Here is a 16,409-nt window from a genome sequence, read left to right as displayed (position 1 = left end):
AAATATTTCCATTAATCAAAAGGCGGAATGGGGTTTTCAGTGTATTACTGAGCTCGCAAAGAGTTTGCTGAGTTCTGGAGTAGAAAGCTCTTAGTTTCTCCTGTGGAGAAAGGATAGCAATCGCTATGCCTGTTTCTCTGTGGGTCCCTGTGCGTTGGAGTGCATCCCAGCTGTACAAAGGCTGAAGTGAGCCTCTTAGCAGAGCTTTCTCTGCAGTGGGAGACACACAAGCTTCTTTTTTTCTGGGCTGCTTGCATTTGCCTAAATGAGTTCCTGACCCCAAAAGGTGCTTTATCCCCCTGAGAGGCTCTAACACTTCACGGTGGCCAGTTTTCCAACAGCCAGTGAAAACCTGGACTATATTCTTACAGACTGTGTTCCATGGTTTTCCTGCCATCGGGAGATCAGGTGTTTGCTTCTAGAGTAATTGGTGCACAGAATCCTGTCCCGCCGCCGCATTTTCCCTTCTTCCAGAAACTGTTAGTTTTCAGCAGTTAATAGATTGGTTTAGTATCCGGGGTGTCTAACTGTCAGGTACCTTTACTACCGTCCCCTGCTGGAAAATGGCATTCTGGGTACTGTCAGGGCTGCCAGGCGTCTGGCACCTTGTGCGACACACCCACGATTAGCAGCCCCGCCCCTCTTGACCATATTACCTTTGATTCCCGTTTACTCTGCGGTTTGGTCCCACAGATGCTGACAGGAACTGCTCTGCAGGCGTCCTCTCCTCCTCCCCTCACTACTCCAGCTAGGGGGAGCAGCTTGCAGCAGCAGTACAAACACCGGCCTAGGTGCTCCAGACCATCCCTCACCCCCCAAACTGCCCCAGGGAGCTCTTCACATGCTCCCCCAAGACCCCTGCTCGTGACATACCATCTACCCACCCCCTCGCCCAGTTTCCCCAAGCACCTCCATCCAGTTACAGTCCCACAGGCTCTGACATCTCCCCAGGCACTGCATCAAACCCCAGGCACTCCCACTCCACCTGCTATAGGTATCCCACCCCCTACTACAGCCTCCCAGCCCCGCCCTTCCAGGCACTCCTTTCCTCCCACACAGCAACCAGGAGACCACACTCCAGCTGCTTCTCCCCCATCCTCCCTGGAAATAGGGTCACCAGGGGATTGTGGGCAGCAGCATGAGGCAGGGAGATCTCCTGTTGCTGCCTGATTTGGGGGAGTGTGTATGGAAGACAGGCTCCTGCCTCCCACTCCCACCCACATTTGCCCGCACATGCTTAGGAGGCAGGGTGAGAAGTCAGTGACTTGCTCTCACGTCTGGGAAACATCCAGGGGGGAGCAGCGCAACACTCGGTAGCCGCCTGTTGTGAGGACCTGGACCAAATCTGCCTCGAGACCCTCGCTCTCTAAATATCTCTAGTCACATTGAATCCAACACCAAGCAAAGATTTGTTGCTGCCGGGAGCTGGAACACAGCGCCCTCCATCTGATCCCAGGGGATTCTGGACAATTGGCTGTTGTGTCCTTTTAAAAAAGAATGTGCTGCCCAAGAGCAAGCGCTGACACTGTACCTTTGCTGTTCCCGCACGCGGCTGTGACGGGGAGCCCTGCACCAGTGGTTCCTCGGGGGTGCAGTTCCTGTGCCTTGTGCCTGTCAGAGTGGCAGCAAGAGGCACTGAAAGGAGCAGCCTTGAGGAAATGCAGCACCCATGCTGTCATTTTGAAAGTGACAGTGTTTTCCAGGCCGCTGACCCCGGGGATGGAAAAAAATACTACTTTCCTCTTTGCCGCCGACTTAATGCTCTGACAGGGAGGAACTTCTGACCTTGTTGGAAGAGTGGCGAGGCGCCAAACTGGAGGGTAATTTGCATCTTGTGCGATTGGGTCCCAAAGCACCCAAGTGAAGAGTTGTCAATCGTTGCTAACGCTTGCAGGAGCGTCACCAACTTCAGCGTGCTAATCATCTGAAGAATGACGTGAGGACTTTTCAAACGATGTTGGGCTCCTTGCTCTGTGTTGCCGGTGTGTTTAAAGTCTGGTGCCATCAGGCAATCCATACTCTCACTCCTGTGGTAGGTGACTGCACTGAAAGAAGCCTGTGGTGCTTGCACTTGGACTGACCCTGCGATTATAATTAGTTAACCCAGCCTAGATGGATGAAGAGCGACTGGCTGTTTCTTCTGCACCCCACAGAGGCTCGGTATTTCATAACCACCCCTTTCCCACTCCACTATGCACTGTTGCCTAAGTGATTCACATTCCTTCCCCCAGTCCCCTCGCCTTCGCTCCTCATTCGGGAGATGACCCCCAGCTGTTTTGGAACAGCGCGAGAGCTGTTGGGTTTTCACAGTCCAGACTTTTAAACATAAGGGGTGGCATCTTCAAAAATGGTCAGCCGTGGCTCAGCTCTGCTCCCATTTTGGTAACATCCCCTTTGACGTCTACAGAAGCAGAGTGAAACTGATGCCGATCACTTCTGGAAGTGCCTCGTGGCACAGAAGCTGAATTTCTGAAAGCACTGCTATGGCATATGATGGGGGAGCTGGGAATGGAGAAGACGTTTTCCTTGCTTTAAAGGGTCATCCTGCCTTACCCACGCAGTTATCAACTTGGGTTTGACTATCAACGTTATTATCTGGATTCCAGTAACGCCTAGAGTCCCAAATTGACCCCATGCACTAGGCGCTGTACAAATACATAATAACTGATGGCCCCTGCCCTGAAGAGCTGTCCAAATAGACAAGGCAAAGGCAGGATTATGTTCATTTTACAGATGAGAACTGAGGCACTGAGATTGCCCAAGGTCACATAGAGTGAGCCTGTGGTGGAACTAGGATCTGCACTCAGATCTCCTGAGTTCCAGTCTAGTTGCCTTCAACTGGAGTTACAGTTTGGGGGTGTTTTTGTATAGCTCATCCCTGCCAGTCTACTTCCTCACCTGAATCTTTCTTTCCAGCTTGCTTCAGCTGCACAAACTGGACCCGCGAGCACCTGATGAAATGCTCTATGGGCGCATGGGATACCTGTACGCACTGCTGTTCGTGAACAAGCATTTCGGAGCGGAAAAAATCCCTCAAAACTATATTCAGCAGGTACCCTGTCATCTCTCCAGTTGCACTCCAATGTAGGCTGAATTAGCCTCCCGCATCCTACTCGTTTGTCCTCTGTATTTTGTCGCTTCCCACCCAGCACATCCTTGGAAGGGTGAAAATAGATGCTGGTCTAGGTAACTCTGGCATGTGTGAAAACATGACATGACACGTGTGAAGGCCACAGCATGGAACCTCCAGCTGTTGCTGCAGGCCCCATTCTTCCTAAGGGATATTGTGCCAAATGCCCTTCCTAATCCATTAGGATTCTGTGCCTAGAGTCGAAGAAGCCCCTGTTCCTCTCCCCCATTCACAAGCTAGGATTTCCATGTGCAGAATAACAAAGGTGCATGACTGTATTTTGCACTGTGATACCTGCTGTGCTGGCTACTGTCTGCCAGGCTGGAGGGAAGAGATTATATACCTCAAAGCTGTTGTCGCTCACCTCTGGTTTCCACCTGCAGGTCTGCGATGCAGTCGTGGCATCCGGGGAGAGCCTGGCCAAAAGGAGGAACTTCACAGCCAAGAGCCCGTTGATGTATGAGTGGTACCAGGAGTATTACATAGGGGCCGCCCATGGCCTGGCAGGAATTTATTACTACCTTATGCAGGTGAGAGACACCTGGAGAGAAAAGGCCTTCCCAGCAGTTTCACTTCTAATGCCCTCCAATTAGAACTTGGGACACCTGGGGAGCTTTCTGATTGGCTATTAGTGATGTCACACTGGTGTCAATCATGGTCAGCTGTCCATCAGATGCTCTCTTTTGTTGGGTTTAAATCCTATTTCAAAACAGCTCTAAAATGCTCCAGACTCTGTTTCTCTAGGGGGCTACTACACTTCTGAGGTGGCTAGTCACTTAGAGTTAGATTCATAAAGAAACTTAAGTGTCATCATGCCTAACTTTTAGGTACCTAGAAAATCATGGGGATTCAGAGAGCCTGATTTTGGCATCTTGGCTCCCTATACAATGAAGTTACAAGCTGAATCTGGAATACATGGGATATAGAAAAGAGCAGCCAAACACCATATGCTTACAGGGAAAGTGTACCAGGGAATTTACAGAGGAGGACATCAGACTGTGCAATTCTTTATCACTGGTGGCTGTACAGCACAGGTATTGATTTTCAATTTGCACGTTAGCAATTTGGGTATGATATGATTCTTAGCTTAAAATGCTCATTCCAAGGGGCTCAGAGCTGCCAACTTAAAAGAGAACTCTGTCTATATAGCTTTTGGCCAATGCGGTGCAATTAGAGGACACAGAGGATCCACTCCTGCTTTCAATGAGGTCAATGGTGAAGTTGCTCCCTTAGTTTTAAACTCATTGTTACCCTTGAACCTGTTTACATGGTCTGTGTACAAATAAGAATTGAGATCTTCAAGTTGGGCTGGCCTTGCAGCTCACTATGGGGTGGTGGTGCTCTACGTGGGTGACGTGATCTGCTAGGTCTTGGTGTCTGGGAATCATTCCTGATAGTTATCCTGAGTTTTTCTCTTTGCTTCATTTCATTTCATTAATCCTGATCATATCTTCTAACCACTTCAGATTTGTAGGATAGGCTTTTTCCTTGCCTCTTAAAATCCAAAGGGATCCTCTTATTTTTCTCCCTGTAACAGTGTTCACTCACCAGTGGGGGCACCCCCTTGTGACTGGATCTGGGGATCAGCCCTTGTCGAGTCGAGCACCCCCTTCTGTTGCTCGCCTGCCCCGCAGTCCCTCTCACTCTCCGGGACTGGGAGGTGCTCTGTCTTGTGACCCAGCCCTCCATCCAGGTGACAATATAGTTTTCTCCTTCTGGTGTATCAAAGTCTCGCCAGACCAACTGTCCAGATGCCACTTCACCAATCCTGCACCATTTCCCATTGGCTGGTGGGAAACCTGAACCCACCCAGCAGACAAGGTCTACACAGTCTCAACCCTCACTGCTCCATCCTTGGGCTTCTTCCTACTCTGCCTTCTACAGGCTTTCTTCTCCACACCTCCTCTGGGTGAACCCTTCTGTCAGGGACAGGAGCCCAGGTCTTTTGCTCTCCCCAACCCCTGAGCCCCCGGATTTCCCCCTACCCACCTTTCTGTGCCCAGAGAGCAACTGCAGACTCCCTCTCTGCAGCCCCTTTCTGCTGCAAACTTCCTGGCTTTATACCTTACCCAGCTTCTCCCCAAGCTGGGCTTCAGCAATTAGTAATTTATCAGTCAAGTCTGACCCTCCCTGAGGTGCAGCCTAAAGGTTCATTTGTCCCTTCTGAGCTACTCTAAACCCTTCAGGGCTAGTATAGGGTGAACACCCCATCACACTCCCCTTGCTGGGGACTGGCTTGGGAACTCTCTGGAGCCAGTCACTGTTGCTGCAGAGGAAGAGGCACTAAAGGATGCCCAGGTGCATGCCCGCACCCGAGGCATTGAGCAGCCTGCCCCCACCGTTCTCCTAGCCTGCCTGTATAGGAGGAAAGATATGAGCCGACGTAGCACAGCTGAAGAAGCTGGAAGGAATCGGTAACGCCAAACTCTCTTGTCATCTTTGAAGCATAAATTGCTTATGCCTCTAAAACTAGCATTGCCAGCTGGGGGAGGGAATTGTACAGTACTTCTTTCACGTTTTGTCTGTCTGTTTCAGCCCGGCCTTGGCGTGAGCCAAGTGAAGTTGCATAACACAGTCAAACCCAGTGTGGATTATGTCTGCCAACTGAAGTTCCCATCAGGCAACTACCCCCCTTGTATTGATGATGCCAGAGACCTGCTTGTCCATTGGTGTCACGGGGCACCTGGCGTGATCTACATGCTCACACAGGCCTATAAGGTACAGGAGGTCCTGGGAAACGGTGACAGGAGAGCTTTACACATGGAACTTGATCTCAGAGAATCCTCTAGCCAGGAGTCTCTGTCAGGGCATGTAATATTCTAATGAAATAACCCACCAGCACCACCATGCATGCCCACACTTACACACCAATCAAAATGCAAATTAGACTTTTAATGAATGATTTCTGAACATGTCCCAAGTGTCTTGTCCCAAGTGCAGGATGCTCTCATTGCTTGTGGAGTCAGCCATGTGTTGTATTCATTCTGTGGCAGGTGACTAATGGTGACAGCTCATTGTGAGTTAAATAACGGTGACGCTGCTTCATTTATCACTTTAAAAATCTTTGACAGTAGAAGGCAAAGTCACGGTGCCATTGCTTAAGTAGGAGAGGTCACTCTCGATAGGAGCTAATTAACCAAGAAGGTGGGGGCCTGCTCCGCCCTAGTGTGGATGCTGAGAGGATAATTGCACTGAGTGGAATCTCTCTCTCGTCTCCACAGGTGTTTGCTGACCAGCAGTATCTGAGTGACACGCTGCAGTGCGCGGAAGTGATCTGGCAGTGGGGATTGCTGAAGAAAGGTTATGGGCTGTGCCATGGGACAGCTGGCAACGCTTATGCCTTCCTAATGCTGTACAACCTCACTCAAAACATGAAATACTTGTACAGGGCCTGCAAGGTGAGCATCCATATGAGCAACAGCCACAGAGGAAAGACTCCTGCCACCGGGTCATGGAAAGATGGGATGCTGGCTGGGATAGCTCACCTTTTAAAAAAGTTATCCGATAGAAAATCATGGGACCATCTTTTGTTAAGGAGAGGAACCGGTCAGGCTAGTGTGGAATGTAACTAACATTCTAGAGCCAGTTACCTTGAAGGATGGTTTGATTCTGCACTCTGCGTGATGGTTCTTTCCTTTGTAATCTAACTTCTAGCCTGGCAGAGATGCAGCTAGCACTAACCAGTTCATTTCACATAGACCAGTATGGTCCTTAAACAGTCACTCTCATCACTGTCCCTCAGACCAACAGCCTGCTGGGCTCTAGTCAACAGCAGTGCCTGGCAACAGCCTGTTTTCTGTTCAATTGTCATGACAAGATGGAGATCTGGAGGACGCTGGCTGTCTGTATTTTTAACGTCCATGTCAGGTCTCCTACAAAGTTTGGACGCTTTGTTCTTCCTTCCTCAGTTTGCAGAGTGGTGTTTGAGTTATGGGGAGCATGGGTGCCGGACTCCAGACACGCCCTTCTCTCTCTTTGAAGGTAATCTCTGTCCAGCCTTTTCTACATAATATGTTCTGAATCCTGAGTCTGATCTCACACCGGTGTAAATTGAGAGTAACTGCATTAAGACCCCCTAAAATCAGCGTCAGGAGAATCACACCCACTGTTTTGACCCTCTCTGAATGAGATTTTAACAGCAGTGGATAATGGCTACAACTGGAATTCCTTGTTCTGTTGCAACCCCAGCTGGGAGGGCTAGAGGCTGGCATAGCACCGAGTCCTCCTGCGCTCAGCTCTGGTACGGTTCATAACTCTCACTCGAGTAAGTCTTTATTAGGGACGGTTTAAACCTACAGTAATTGCAGGCTGCCTGCCCAGCCAACCTCTGCACTCTGTGTACTTACTATTTTGTGCAGGCCCTTTTCAGTTTGCCTCCAAAGAACAATGGGGAAATGGACAAAAAGAAGCCATAGATCTAGCCTATGATTGGGCAACAGATAGCTTTCCCAAATGCTGCTACCTATGCTGCTCCATAAATCTGCCAGCAGGGGGAACCCTGGGCCAGTTCCACAGCCACCATAAATCACAGAGCCACTCACGTCCATGGAACTAGGACATAAGGTTGCCAACTTTCTAATCGTGCAAAACCAAACACCCTTGCCCTGAGGCCCCACCCCCACTCACTCCATTCCGCCCTACAGCTGTTGCTCGCTCTCCCCCACCCTTGCTCACTCACTCACTCATTTTCACTGGACTGGGGCAGGGGCTTGAGGAAGCTCTGGCTGGGGGTGCGGGCTCTGGGGTGGAGCCAGGGATGAGGGGTTTGGAGTGCAGGAGGGGGCTCCGGGCTGGGACTGAGGGGTTCGGAGTGCGAGAGGGGGTTCCGACTGGGGCAGGGGGTTGGGGTGCGGGCTCCGGGAGGGAGTTCGGGTGCAGGAGGGGGATCAGGGCTGGGGGTTGGGGCACAGGAGGGAGTTCGGGGTGCCTCAGGCGGCTCCCTGGAAGCAGTGGCATGTCCCTAGGCTCCTAGGCGCAGGGGCAGCCAGGCGGCTCTTCGCACTGCCTGTGTCCACAGATGCCGCCCCCACAGCACCCATTGGCCACGGTTCCCAGCCAATGGGAGCTGTGGAGCTGGTGCTTGGGGCGGGGGCAGTGCGCGGAGCCCCCCTGGCCGTCCCTCCGCCTAGGAGCCGAGGGACATGTTGCCACTTCCACAGAGCTGGGTAGGGAGCCTGTCAGCCCCGCACCAAACGGACTTTTAATGGCCAGGTCAGCAGCCCTGACCGGAGCTGCCAGGGTCCCTTTTTGACCAGGTGTTCCAATCGAAAACCAGATGTATTGAAAGGCCAGATGTTTAAAGGTATTTCAATGCTTACAACTGCAAATGGGCGCCTAAGGAGATTTACTTGCATCTTATTTGCATCTTAAGCACTTGTATACCTTTAAAAATCTGGCTCTAAGTGCCTACATCACTTTGGAAAAATGGGCTTAGATTCCTGAGTCAAGGAGGTGCTTCTGAAAATGACCCCTGGTTCCCTGTCTTCCATGATGCACACTCACAGACATTATGATTTACTCTAGAATAATACTGACGTGCAATGAGAATCTCCCTGTTATATGCTTTGAGAAATAACAATTTTCTTTTTTTCCTTCAGGAATGGCTGGGACAATATATTTTCTTGCTGATCTCCTGGTACCAACAAAGGCCAAGTTCCCAGCATTTGAGCTATAAAACCTTTCCCAGCAGTTCCCTGCACGAATCCCACTGCACTCCACATCCATTGGACAAGGAGATGGAGCTTGCTTGAGTCTCTTTTCAAACTCATCTCTTGTAAAGTAAAGGCGTTCTGTTGTTGATGGTTTCAGTTCTTTTCCATATTTAAAATTTTTCTAGTGCTCTTTTTGCTTTGTTTAGATTAAAAAAAAAAAACGTGGTTTTTGTTATTGGTTCCTAAAGATGGGGAATGTACAGTATTTTGTTGGATATGCAAACTCAGAGCTTTGCTATTTTATGTATCTGAATTCCAGGGAGAAATTTTTTTCTATTGAATGTAACTTTGTCCATTTAACTTTGTCATGAGTAACAGTGATAGAAGCTTAGAGTATTGTCTTTGGAAAACAAAAGATGAAATCTTATGACTGTTACCTCCTGTTGGCACCTAAGTATTCTCTCTCCTAATCATGGAGGTAGGCAGTTCTAACTGAGCTGCTTCTTGGGCAGTTGACTGTGATGGACTGTGGAGACGGAAGTTATTTCTTATGCCATCCTCTTGGCAGACTGCAACTGTCACAGCTATCACTGACAGGCCAGAGTCCTCTCTTAAACCTCACACCTTTCTGCTTTGTAAGCAGACTGTGTTTCACTCTTTGTGCATTTTGTCAGTGACGAGAATACATAATCCATAACCTATTGTGCAGATTCACCATATTCTGCTAAACGCTGCAGGAGAAAGCCTTCAGTCACTGAAAGTGTCAGTTCAAAGGAGTTAAGTTACTGCCAAGTGTGATCTTTCATGTTCAGTTTTGAAAACTTTCTGCGGTCTTGACTTAAAATGATATGTAACGTTGCAGCTGTTAGCCTGGTGAACCAGGCCTGGAAACAGAAGTTGTGGGAAAAGAAACCTATTTCGTTAAGTTTTGTCAGTGTTATATTTGTAGCTCTACCGGCTTCTTAATCCCTCCTACTTCTTTAATCAGCTTCCATGAACCTTAGTAACTCGGCTCGCTTGTTACTACTCATTGCAGCCTGATACATGAACAAGAATCCATCCGAAAAGTAGCTGGAAAATCTGCCCCAAATCGAATACCTTGTCCAGTCAATGGGCTAGATCCTTGTTGGCTGTAAATCGGAATTAATCCATTGATGGAGTTTCACTCACTTACACCCGCTGAGGATCTGTCCTAGTAAACTCTTGTCCTGCTAACGAATGTGCTCTGGTAAAGGAGCACGCTCCATTGGCTGCTGGAGTTCCTGAACCCGCTTCTTGGCTCTTCCATTGGCTGCTGGAGGCGACCTCTTACTCCTCAGCTTGCCCCAGGCCTGAAGAAGGGTGGAAATGGTTTTGATATTTCAAGGCTGCGGACAGTGAGTAGCTAGAAACACTAATAGAGCCTAAAGACTGCATCTCTCTTAGAAAATCATCTCCAACTCACTTACGTGAACTGCCTGAGCAAGCAGCGTAAACTGTATTCTGCATAGACTCCTTTGCCACTGCAGGCAGTGCTTTCATTGACTTTCTCACTACAGGTTTCAGCATTGATTGTGTGGACAGCTAATTAGAAAAATTGGAAACACAGTGCAGCGAATTTGCTGTTCGCTGGGTGTCCCAGTTGAAAGCATCAAGCTCATTTGGACTAGCTAAGACTCTCTCTGCCGTGTTTCTGAGCTTTTAACACTGCGGTGAATAACCCGGAGGAAAAAAAAAAAAAGTGACCTCCAGGAAGGAGGATTTGAGTAATTGAATAGTTCTGGGGAAGTCCTATAGATGAAGCCCACTGTAAGTTAACTTGCATCTTGCCTGTAGTGACAACTGATTTGAGACCCCCGTCTTGGTTTTTTGGATTTCTGTTAAACATAATTCCTATTAAAGAAAAAGTTCATGCAGCCTGTTGCACAGAGTATTCCAGCAGCATGTATGCGACTGTGCTTGTACATGTACTACTTGAAACGCGCTGGGGACATGTACAACTCTTAGGTTGAAAGCTGTTTAATAAAATGCTGAAACAAACAAGGTGCAGGTCCTTTTTCCTTAATCCTGTTCACTGATAATGCCCAATCATTGTATCTTGAGAGGGCAGCGTATGCCAGCAGCTGCTGGGACTCCACTTTGGTGGGCGCAGTCAGAAAGACCCAAATGGAACCTGTTTGTAGCATGCTGCAGACATGGTATGAATGCCTGCAAAGAGAAGTCCACCTGTGGCTTCACAGAAGTGTGTGAATTTGTCAGTTTTGCTGGCTAACTCCCATCGCCGTGGCGCTCTGGTCACAGCCATCAAACGTTGTCTTTATTGTGAGCCTCTGAATACAGCATTTCCAACACTCACAATTATCTCACATCTCGCTTTCCTTAAAGCCCCAGCGCCCATAGCTGAGAGATCTCCGGTTTCATTTTGAAAAGTTTCTAGCCCTTGTGGTTTGTCAAAAAGCCTGAAAACATGACTTGAGTTTAACCAAAGGGCTCAGAAAGCAAATAAAAAAGGAACCTAAAACTTATGTTGTGAATCTCACGGTTTCAACGCTACTGTCCTGATTTGCTAGGGGGAGGAGAAGGTGTCTGACTCATTTTTGAACATTTGGGGTTGTCAGCACTGTGACCGTAACAGCGCTGGTTTGTAGAGACAGCACCCACATGGATCTGCGTACCGGTCCCCATCACTGCCACTAGGGGCCCAACTTCAGCTGACAAGAGATTAGCATGGCTGAGCTACAACTCCTCTTTCCCCAGTTTAGTTTGGCTTGCTCCAGTAACCATAAGGCCCATTGCTGGTTGTTGCTTTTTGCAATCTAAACTGGAGAAAACAAAAGCCGAGTAGTTGGTCCTTTTTCCTTGGTGATAAATAATGTTCTGGGGCTTTGTTTTGCTTGCCTCTTATCCAGCCTGGCCTTTTCTGTCCTGTTTGTGAAGGGGGGATGGAACTGCTCTCTCTGTCTCTTGAGCATCTCCCACCCTGCCCCCGCCAAATAAAACATGGGTTTTATTTTATCCTTAAGACGACGCTCTCATTTCAGCTCTGTGTATTCTGTACCCCCTGTGGCTTTCACATAAAATCCAGGCCTGAACTAGTCTTTATTCTGGCAAAACTCCCTTGTAAGCAGCATTGGTTTTTACAGACTGGGTGTGCTCTATTAAAGGGACTCCATCCATTTGAATAGCCTGTTCCCATTCTAGTTTAAAGTAGTGCTGTTGCTGTCAAGTGATTAAAAAAATTAACTGCAATTAATTGCACTGTTAATAATAGAACACCATTTATTTAAATAGGTTTGCGTGTTTTCTACATTTTCAAATATACTGATTTCAATTACAACACCGAATACAAAGCGTACAGTGCTCACTTTATATTTATTTTTGATTACAAGTATTTGCACTGTAAAAAAAAAACAAATAGTATTTTTCAATTCACCTAATACAAGTACTGTAGTGCAATCTCTTTATCATGAAAGTTGAACTTACAAATGTAGAATTATGTACAAAAAAACTGCATTCGATATAAAATTTTAGAGCCTGCAAGTCCACTCAGTCCTACTTCTTGTTAAGCCACTCGCTGAGATAAACAAGTTTGTTTACATTTGCAGGAGATAATTCTGCCCGTTTCTTGTTTACAATGTCATCTGACAGTGAGAACAGGTGTTCTCATGGCACTGTTGTAGCCGGCATCGCAAGATATTTACGTGCCAGATGCATTAAAGATTCATATGTCCCTTCATGCTTCAACCACCATTCCAGGGGACATGTGTCCATGCTAATGATGGGTTCTGCTCAATAAGAATCCAAAACGGTACGGACCAACACATGTTCATTTTTATTATCTGAGTCAGAGGCCACCAGCACAAGGTTGATTTTCTTTTTTGGTAGTTCAGGTTCTGTACTTTCCGCATTGGAGTGTTGCTCTTTTAAGACTTCTGAAAGCATGCTCCACACCTCGTCCCTCTCAGATTTTGGAAGGCACTTCAGATTCTTAAATTTTGGATTGAGTGCTGTAGCTATCTTTAGAAATCTCACATTGGTACCTTCTTTGCATTTTGTGAAATCTGCAGTGAAAGTGTTCTTAAAATGAACATGTGCTGGGTCATCATCCGAGACTGCTATAATATAAAAATATGGCAGAATGCGGTTAAGACAGAGCAGGAGATATACAATTCTCCCCCAAGGAGTTCAGTCACAAATTTAATTAACGCATTATTTTTTTAAACGAGCGTCATCAGCATGGAAGAATGTCCCCTGGAATGCTGGCCAAAGCATGAAGGGGCATACGAATGTTTAGCATATCTGGCACGTAAGTACCTTGCAATGCTGGCTACAAAAGTGCCATCCACATGCCTGTTCTCACTTTCTGGTAACATTGTAAATAAGAAGAGGGCAGCATTATCTCCTGTAAATGTAAACAAACTTGTTTGTCTTAGTGATTGGCTGAAGAAGGAGGACTGACTGGACTTGTAGGCTCTGAAGTTTTACATTGTTTTGTTTTTGAATGCAGTTATGTAACAAAAAAAAATCTACATTTGTAAGTTGCACTTTCATGATAAAGAGATTGCACTACAGTACTTGTATGAGGTGAATTGAAAAATACTATTTCTTTTGTTCATCATTTTTACAGTGCAAATATTTGTAATCAAAAATAATATACACTTTGATTTCAATTACAACACAGAATACAATATATATGAAAATGTAGAAAAACATCCAAAATATTTAATAAATTTCAATTGGTATTCTATTGTTTAACAGTGCAATTAAAATTGCGATTAATCACAATTAATTTTTTTAATCGTGATTAATTTTTTTGAGTTAATCACGTGAGTTAACTGCAATTAATTGACAGCCCTCGTTTAAAGTAATGCTTAAGATACCCGTAACTGAAAGAAAGGAGAAAACAGACAATATTAGTTAATTTGGTGCTTGTCAGTTGTACTTCCTGTCTCATGCCGTACCATGGCATTGCTCATGCCCTCTTGCAGGGCCTGGGGGAAAGTGTGTAGCGGTAGTTTCAGCAGCAAAGCTGCGCGCTGGGCAACGGGGGCTGTTTAAAATATTTTTTTCTGTTTTCTCTGCAAGCTACTTGAGGAGCGTGCTGGTCAGATACACAAACTTCAACAAGTTAGTTTACCAACAAATCAAGTGGAATGTCCCATTCAGAAAACCCAACTGGTTTTCTGGTTTTCACTTGGCCTCCATCCTAACTTAACTTGTGTTCAGCTTATATGTATGACCAGTGCTGTCAACATGAAAAATGCATGTAGTATTGTTAGCCACAAACCATCCTTGGTTGTCCAATCCCCCATCAAGAGCCAACTATCACTAGCTCTTAGACTATCACTGCTGTTAGAAAGCAGCAAGCACAATTATGAAAGAGGTGAAATAAAGATAGAGGGAGCGTCTTGGGGAGGGACAGACCGATTGCTGCTCATGGCCAACTAATTTAATTTCCCATTTCTGCGTTATATTAACTTTTCATAGGCACATAAATTACAATCTGTACTGACAATAAGTCAACTGTTAATGTTCTAGCACCACATGAATAAGGGTTAGAGAAACGTTTGTGAGGCATCATATCATTATGCAGTCAAAGGTATAGTTCCTTTGATAAACTAGTTTATAAACCAGCACCACAATCGTGTAATATATTTTAGGTGATGAAGCTTGACTCACTTTGAAAACACTTAAGACTAATATGGTCCACAGCAAATTTTGTGCCTTAAATTTTGTACAATCATATTGATATATTTACCAATATGAATTACATATTACACACCCAAAGCTATGTTTAAAGGACATAAAGGTTACAGAGTCAAACACTCAAAAGTTAGGAAATGCCTGTGCACCCTTAATTCAGCCCCCTTTGTGTTTGCATTATGACACAGTCTTCAATTACATGGTCACATACTATTTTTTCCATCGGACCCCTGCCTCATTCAGTGCACAGGCTGGACGGTGCTCCCTAAATAAGCAGCGATTTGGTATTTTGTGTTCTCATTGTTCAATGTATGACTTTGGGTCTTATTTACTGCTCACTATTCAAACCCTGGCTCTGAAGACAGAATTATTAATTTCCTGATGGGCATTTCTCTGGTGCACAATCACTACAGTATCTTAGGGCTTCACAAACATTAATGTATTTAACTTCAGAACACCCCCATGAGATGAGTGGGTGGTATTATCCCTGTTGCACAGATGGGTAACTGAGACAGAGACTCAAAGCATTCAAAAGTGTCCACTAATTTTGGGTGCCCAGCTGAGATGCTCAAGTCCTGTTTTCTCAGAGCACTGAGTATTATTTAGCACTTTATATGTTCTACTCCTGGGGGAATTCTGTGCCACTGTGCAAGCGCAGAATTAACGTCCCCCGCACAATAATTGATTCTGACTGGGAGGTGAAGGAAAGCTCCAATTACACCTTTCGCCCACCAGGGGCAGATGTGGTGCCAGAAGAGAGGGCAGCTGGCTCACTGGCCAGAGCAGCCAGCTGTAGAGAGGTAGGGAGCAGAGGCTGCCTTCCTCATAGCTCCCTGCTCATGGGGTCAGGCGACGAGGCATGGGATATGGGGGGGCACAAAGGGAGGGGAACATGGGGCTGCTGGGGGGAGTCACACAGACTGGGGTCCAGAAGGGCTAATGGGGGGACAGACTGGGGCAGAGGCACAGGAGCTAGTAGGGTGACAATAATGAGCCAGGGACTGGATAGGAGTGGGGGTGCAGGGCCATATGGGGATAAGAGGTGGCTGAATGGGGGTGCAGGGCCACATGGGGACAGGGACAGCTATGCCTGGCTGAATGGGGAGTGGGGGTGCAGGACAACCCAGGGACATGTACAGATATGCCTGGCTGAATGGGGAGTGGGGTGCAGGGACACACGGGGATAGGGTCAGCTGTGCCTGACAATGGGACAGACTGGGGTCAGCCAGGGTCTGCATAGGGGAGACTCTCCAGCTACCTAACAATCCCTCCCCTGCAAAAAAAACCTGTTCCATACATCCCACATCCAACAACCCTCCAGGTTCACTCCCAGGCTCCATCCCTCTCCCTCAGCTCCTCCATTACCCCTGACTCCCCCAAGCCTTTGCACTGCTTCTGAGGGGTGCGGGAAACACATTTCTGTATTGTAGCTTAAATGAATTACTCAAAGTTCTCCTCCCAGCCAGGGAAGCCCTGAGAGCCCAGGAGAGACTCCCTGCTCTCAGTTTTGTGCCCGGTGCCACACCCCAGAGTCTCAATTACAGGGTAAGTCCTGCTCAGCCCCTGCAGCCCCGGGCTGCAGCTTGCACACTGCAGATGGACTCTTCAGAGAATTTAGCAGCCTACCTAACAAGTCTCTACTTATCACGTAGAAACTGAGATTTTTCAAACGCTATAGCTTGGTCAAATGTGAGTGGTTTTTCACAGGAACAACAAATGGAATATCCCTGACACCACAGCAACTACCCTGCCAAATTAAATCCCTACTCCAAAACATGGGGGTGCTAGACCTTCACAGCAAAAGGTTGCAAGAGGTTTGTTTTTAGCATGAACAAAGCAACATCCTCCTTCCCCCCCCCCCCCCCCCCCCATTAATTCTCTGATGTGGCTGAACTATTTTAGCTGAAGCTTTCCAAACAAAGGTAAACCTGAGGCAGTCACCCGGC

At 47.1% G+C, this 16,409-nt stretch overlaps 1 protein-coding gene across 2 annotated transcripts in view; it reads left to right on the top strand.

Moving 5' to 3' along the window:
- LANCL1 (LanC like 1) overlaps positions 1-10,789 on the top strand; it is a 29,737-nt gene extending 18,948 nt beyond the window's left edge. For both annotated transcript variants that reach the window (XM_024204904.2, XM_026647709.1), the window contains exons 5-10: positions 2,917-3,052; positions 3,514-3,660; positions 5,666-5,848; positions 6,352-6,528; positions 7,039-7,111; positions 8,728-10,789. In XM_024204904.2, the coding sequence (XP_024060672.2) occupies positions 2,917-3,052; positions 3,514-3,660; positions 5,666-5,848; positions 6,352-6,528; positions 7,039-7,111; positions 8,728-8,804 (793 nt within the window). In that variant the 3' untranslated portion in view covers positions 8,805-10,789. The remainder of the gene's footprint in view (positions 1-2,916; positions 3,053-3,513; positions 3,661-5,665; positions 5,849-6,351; positions 6,529-7,038; positions 7,112-8,727) is intronic.
- Positions 10,790-16,409: the final 5,620 nt, after the last annotated feature.

The sequence above is a fragment of the Terrapene carolina genome, unplaced genomic scaffold, assembly GCF_002925995.2.
Source record: "Terrapene carolina triunguis isolate 2854851 unplaced genomic scaffold, T_m_triunguis-2.0 Scaffold62, whole genome shotgun sequence".
NCBI classification, from domain to species: Eukaryota; Metazoa; Chordata; order Testudines; family Emydidae; genus Terrapene; species Terrapene triunguis.
This window is presented reverse-complemented; position numbering and strand designations above follow the sequence as displayed.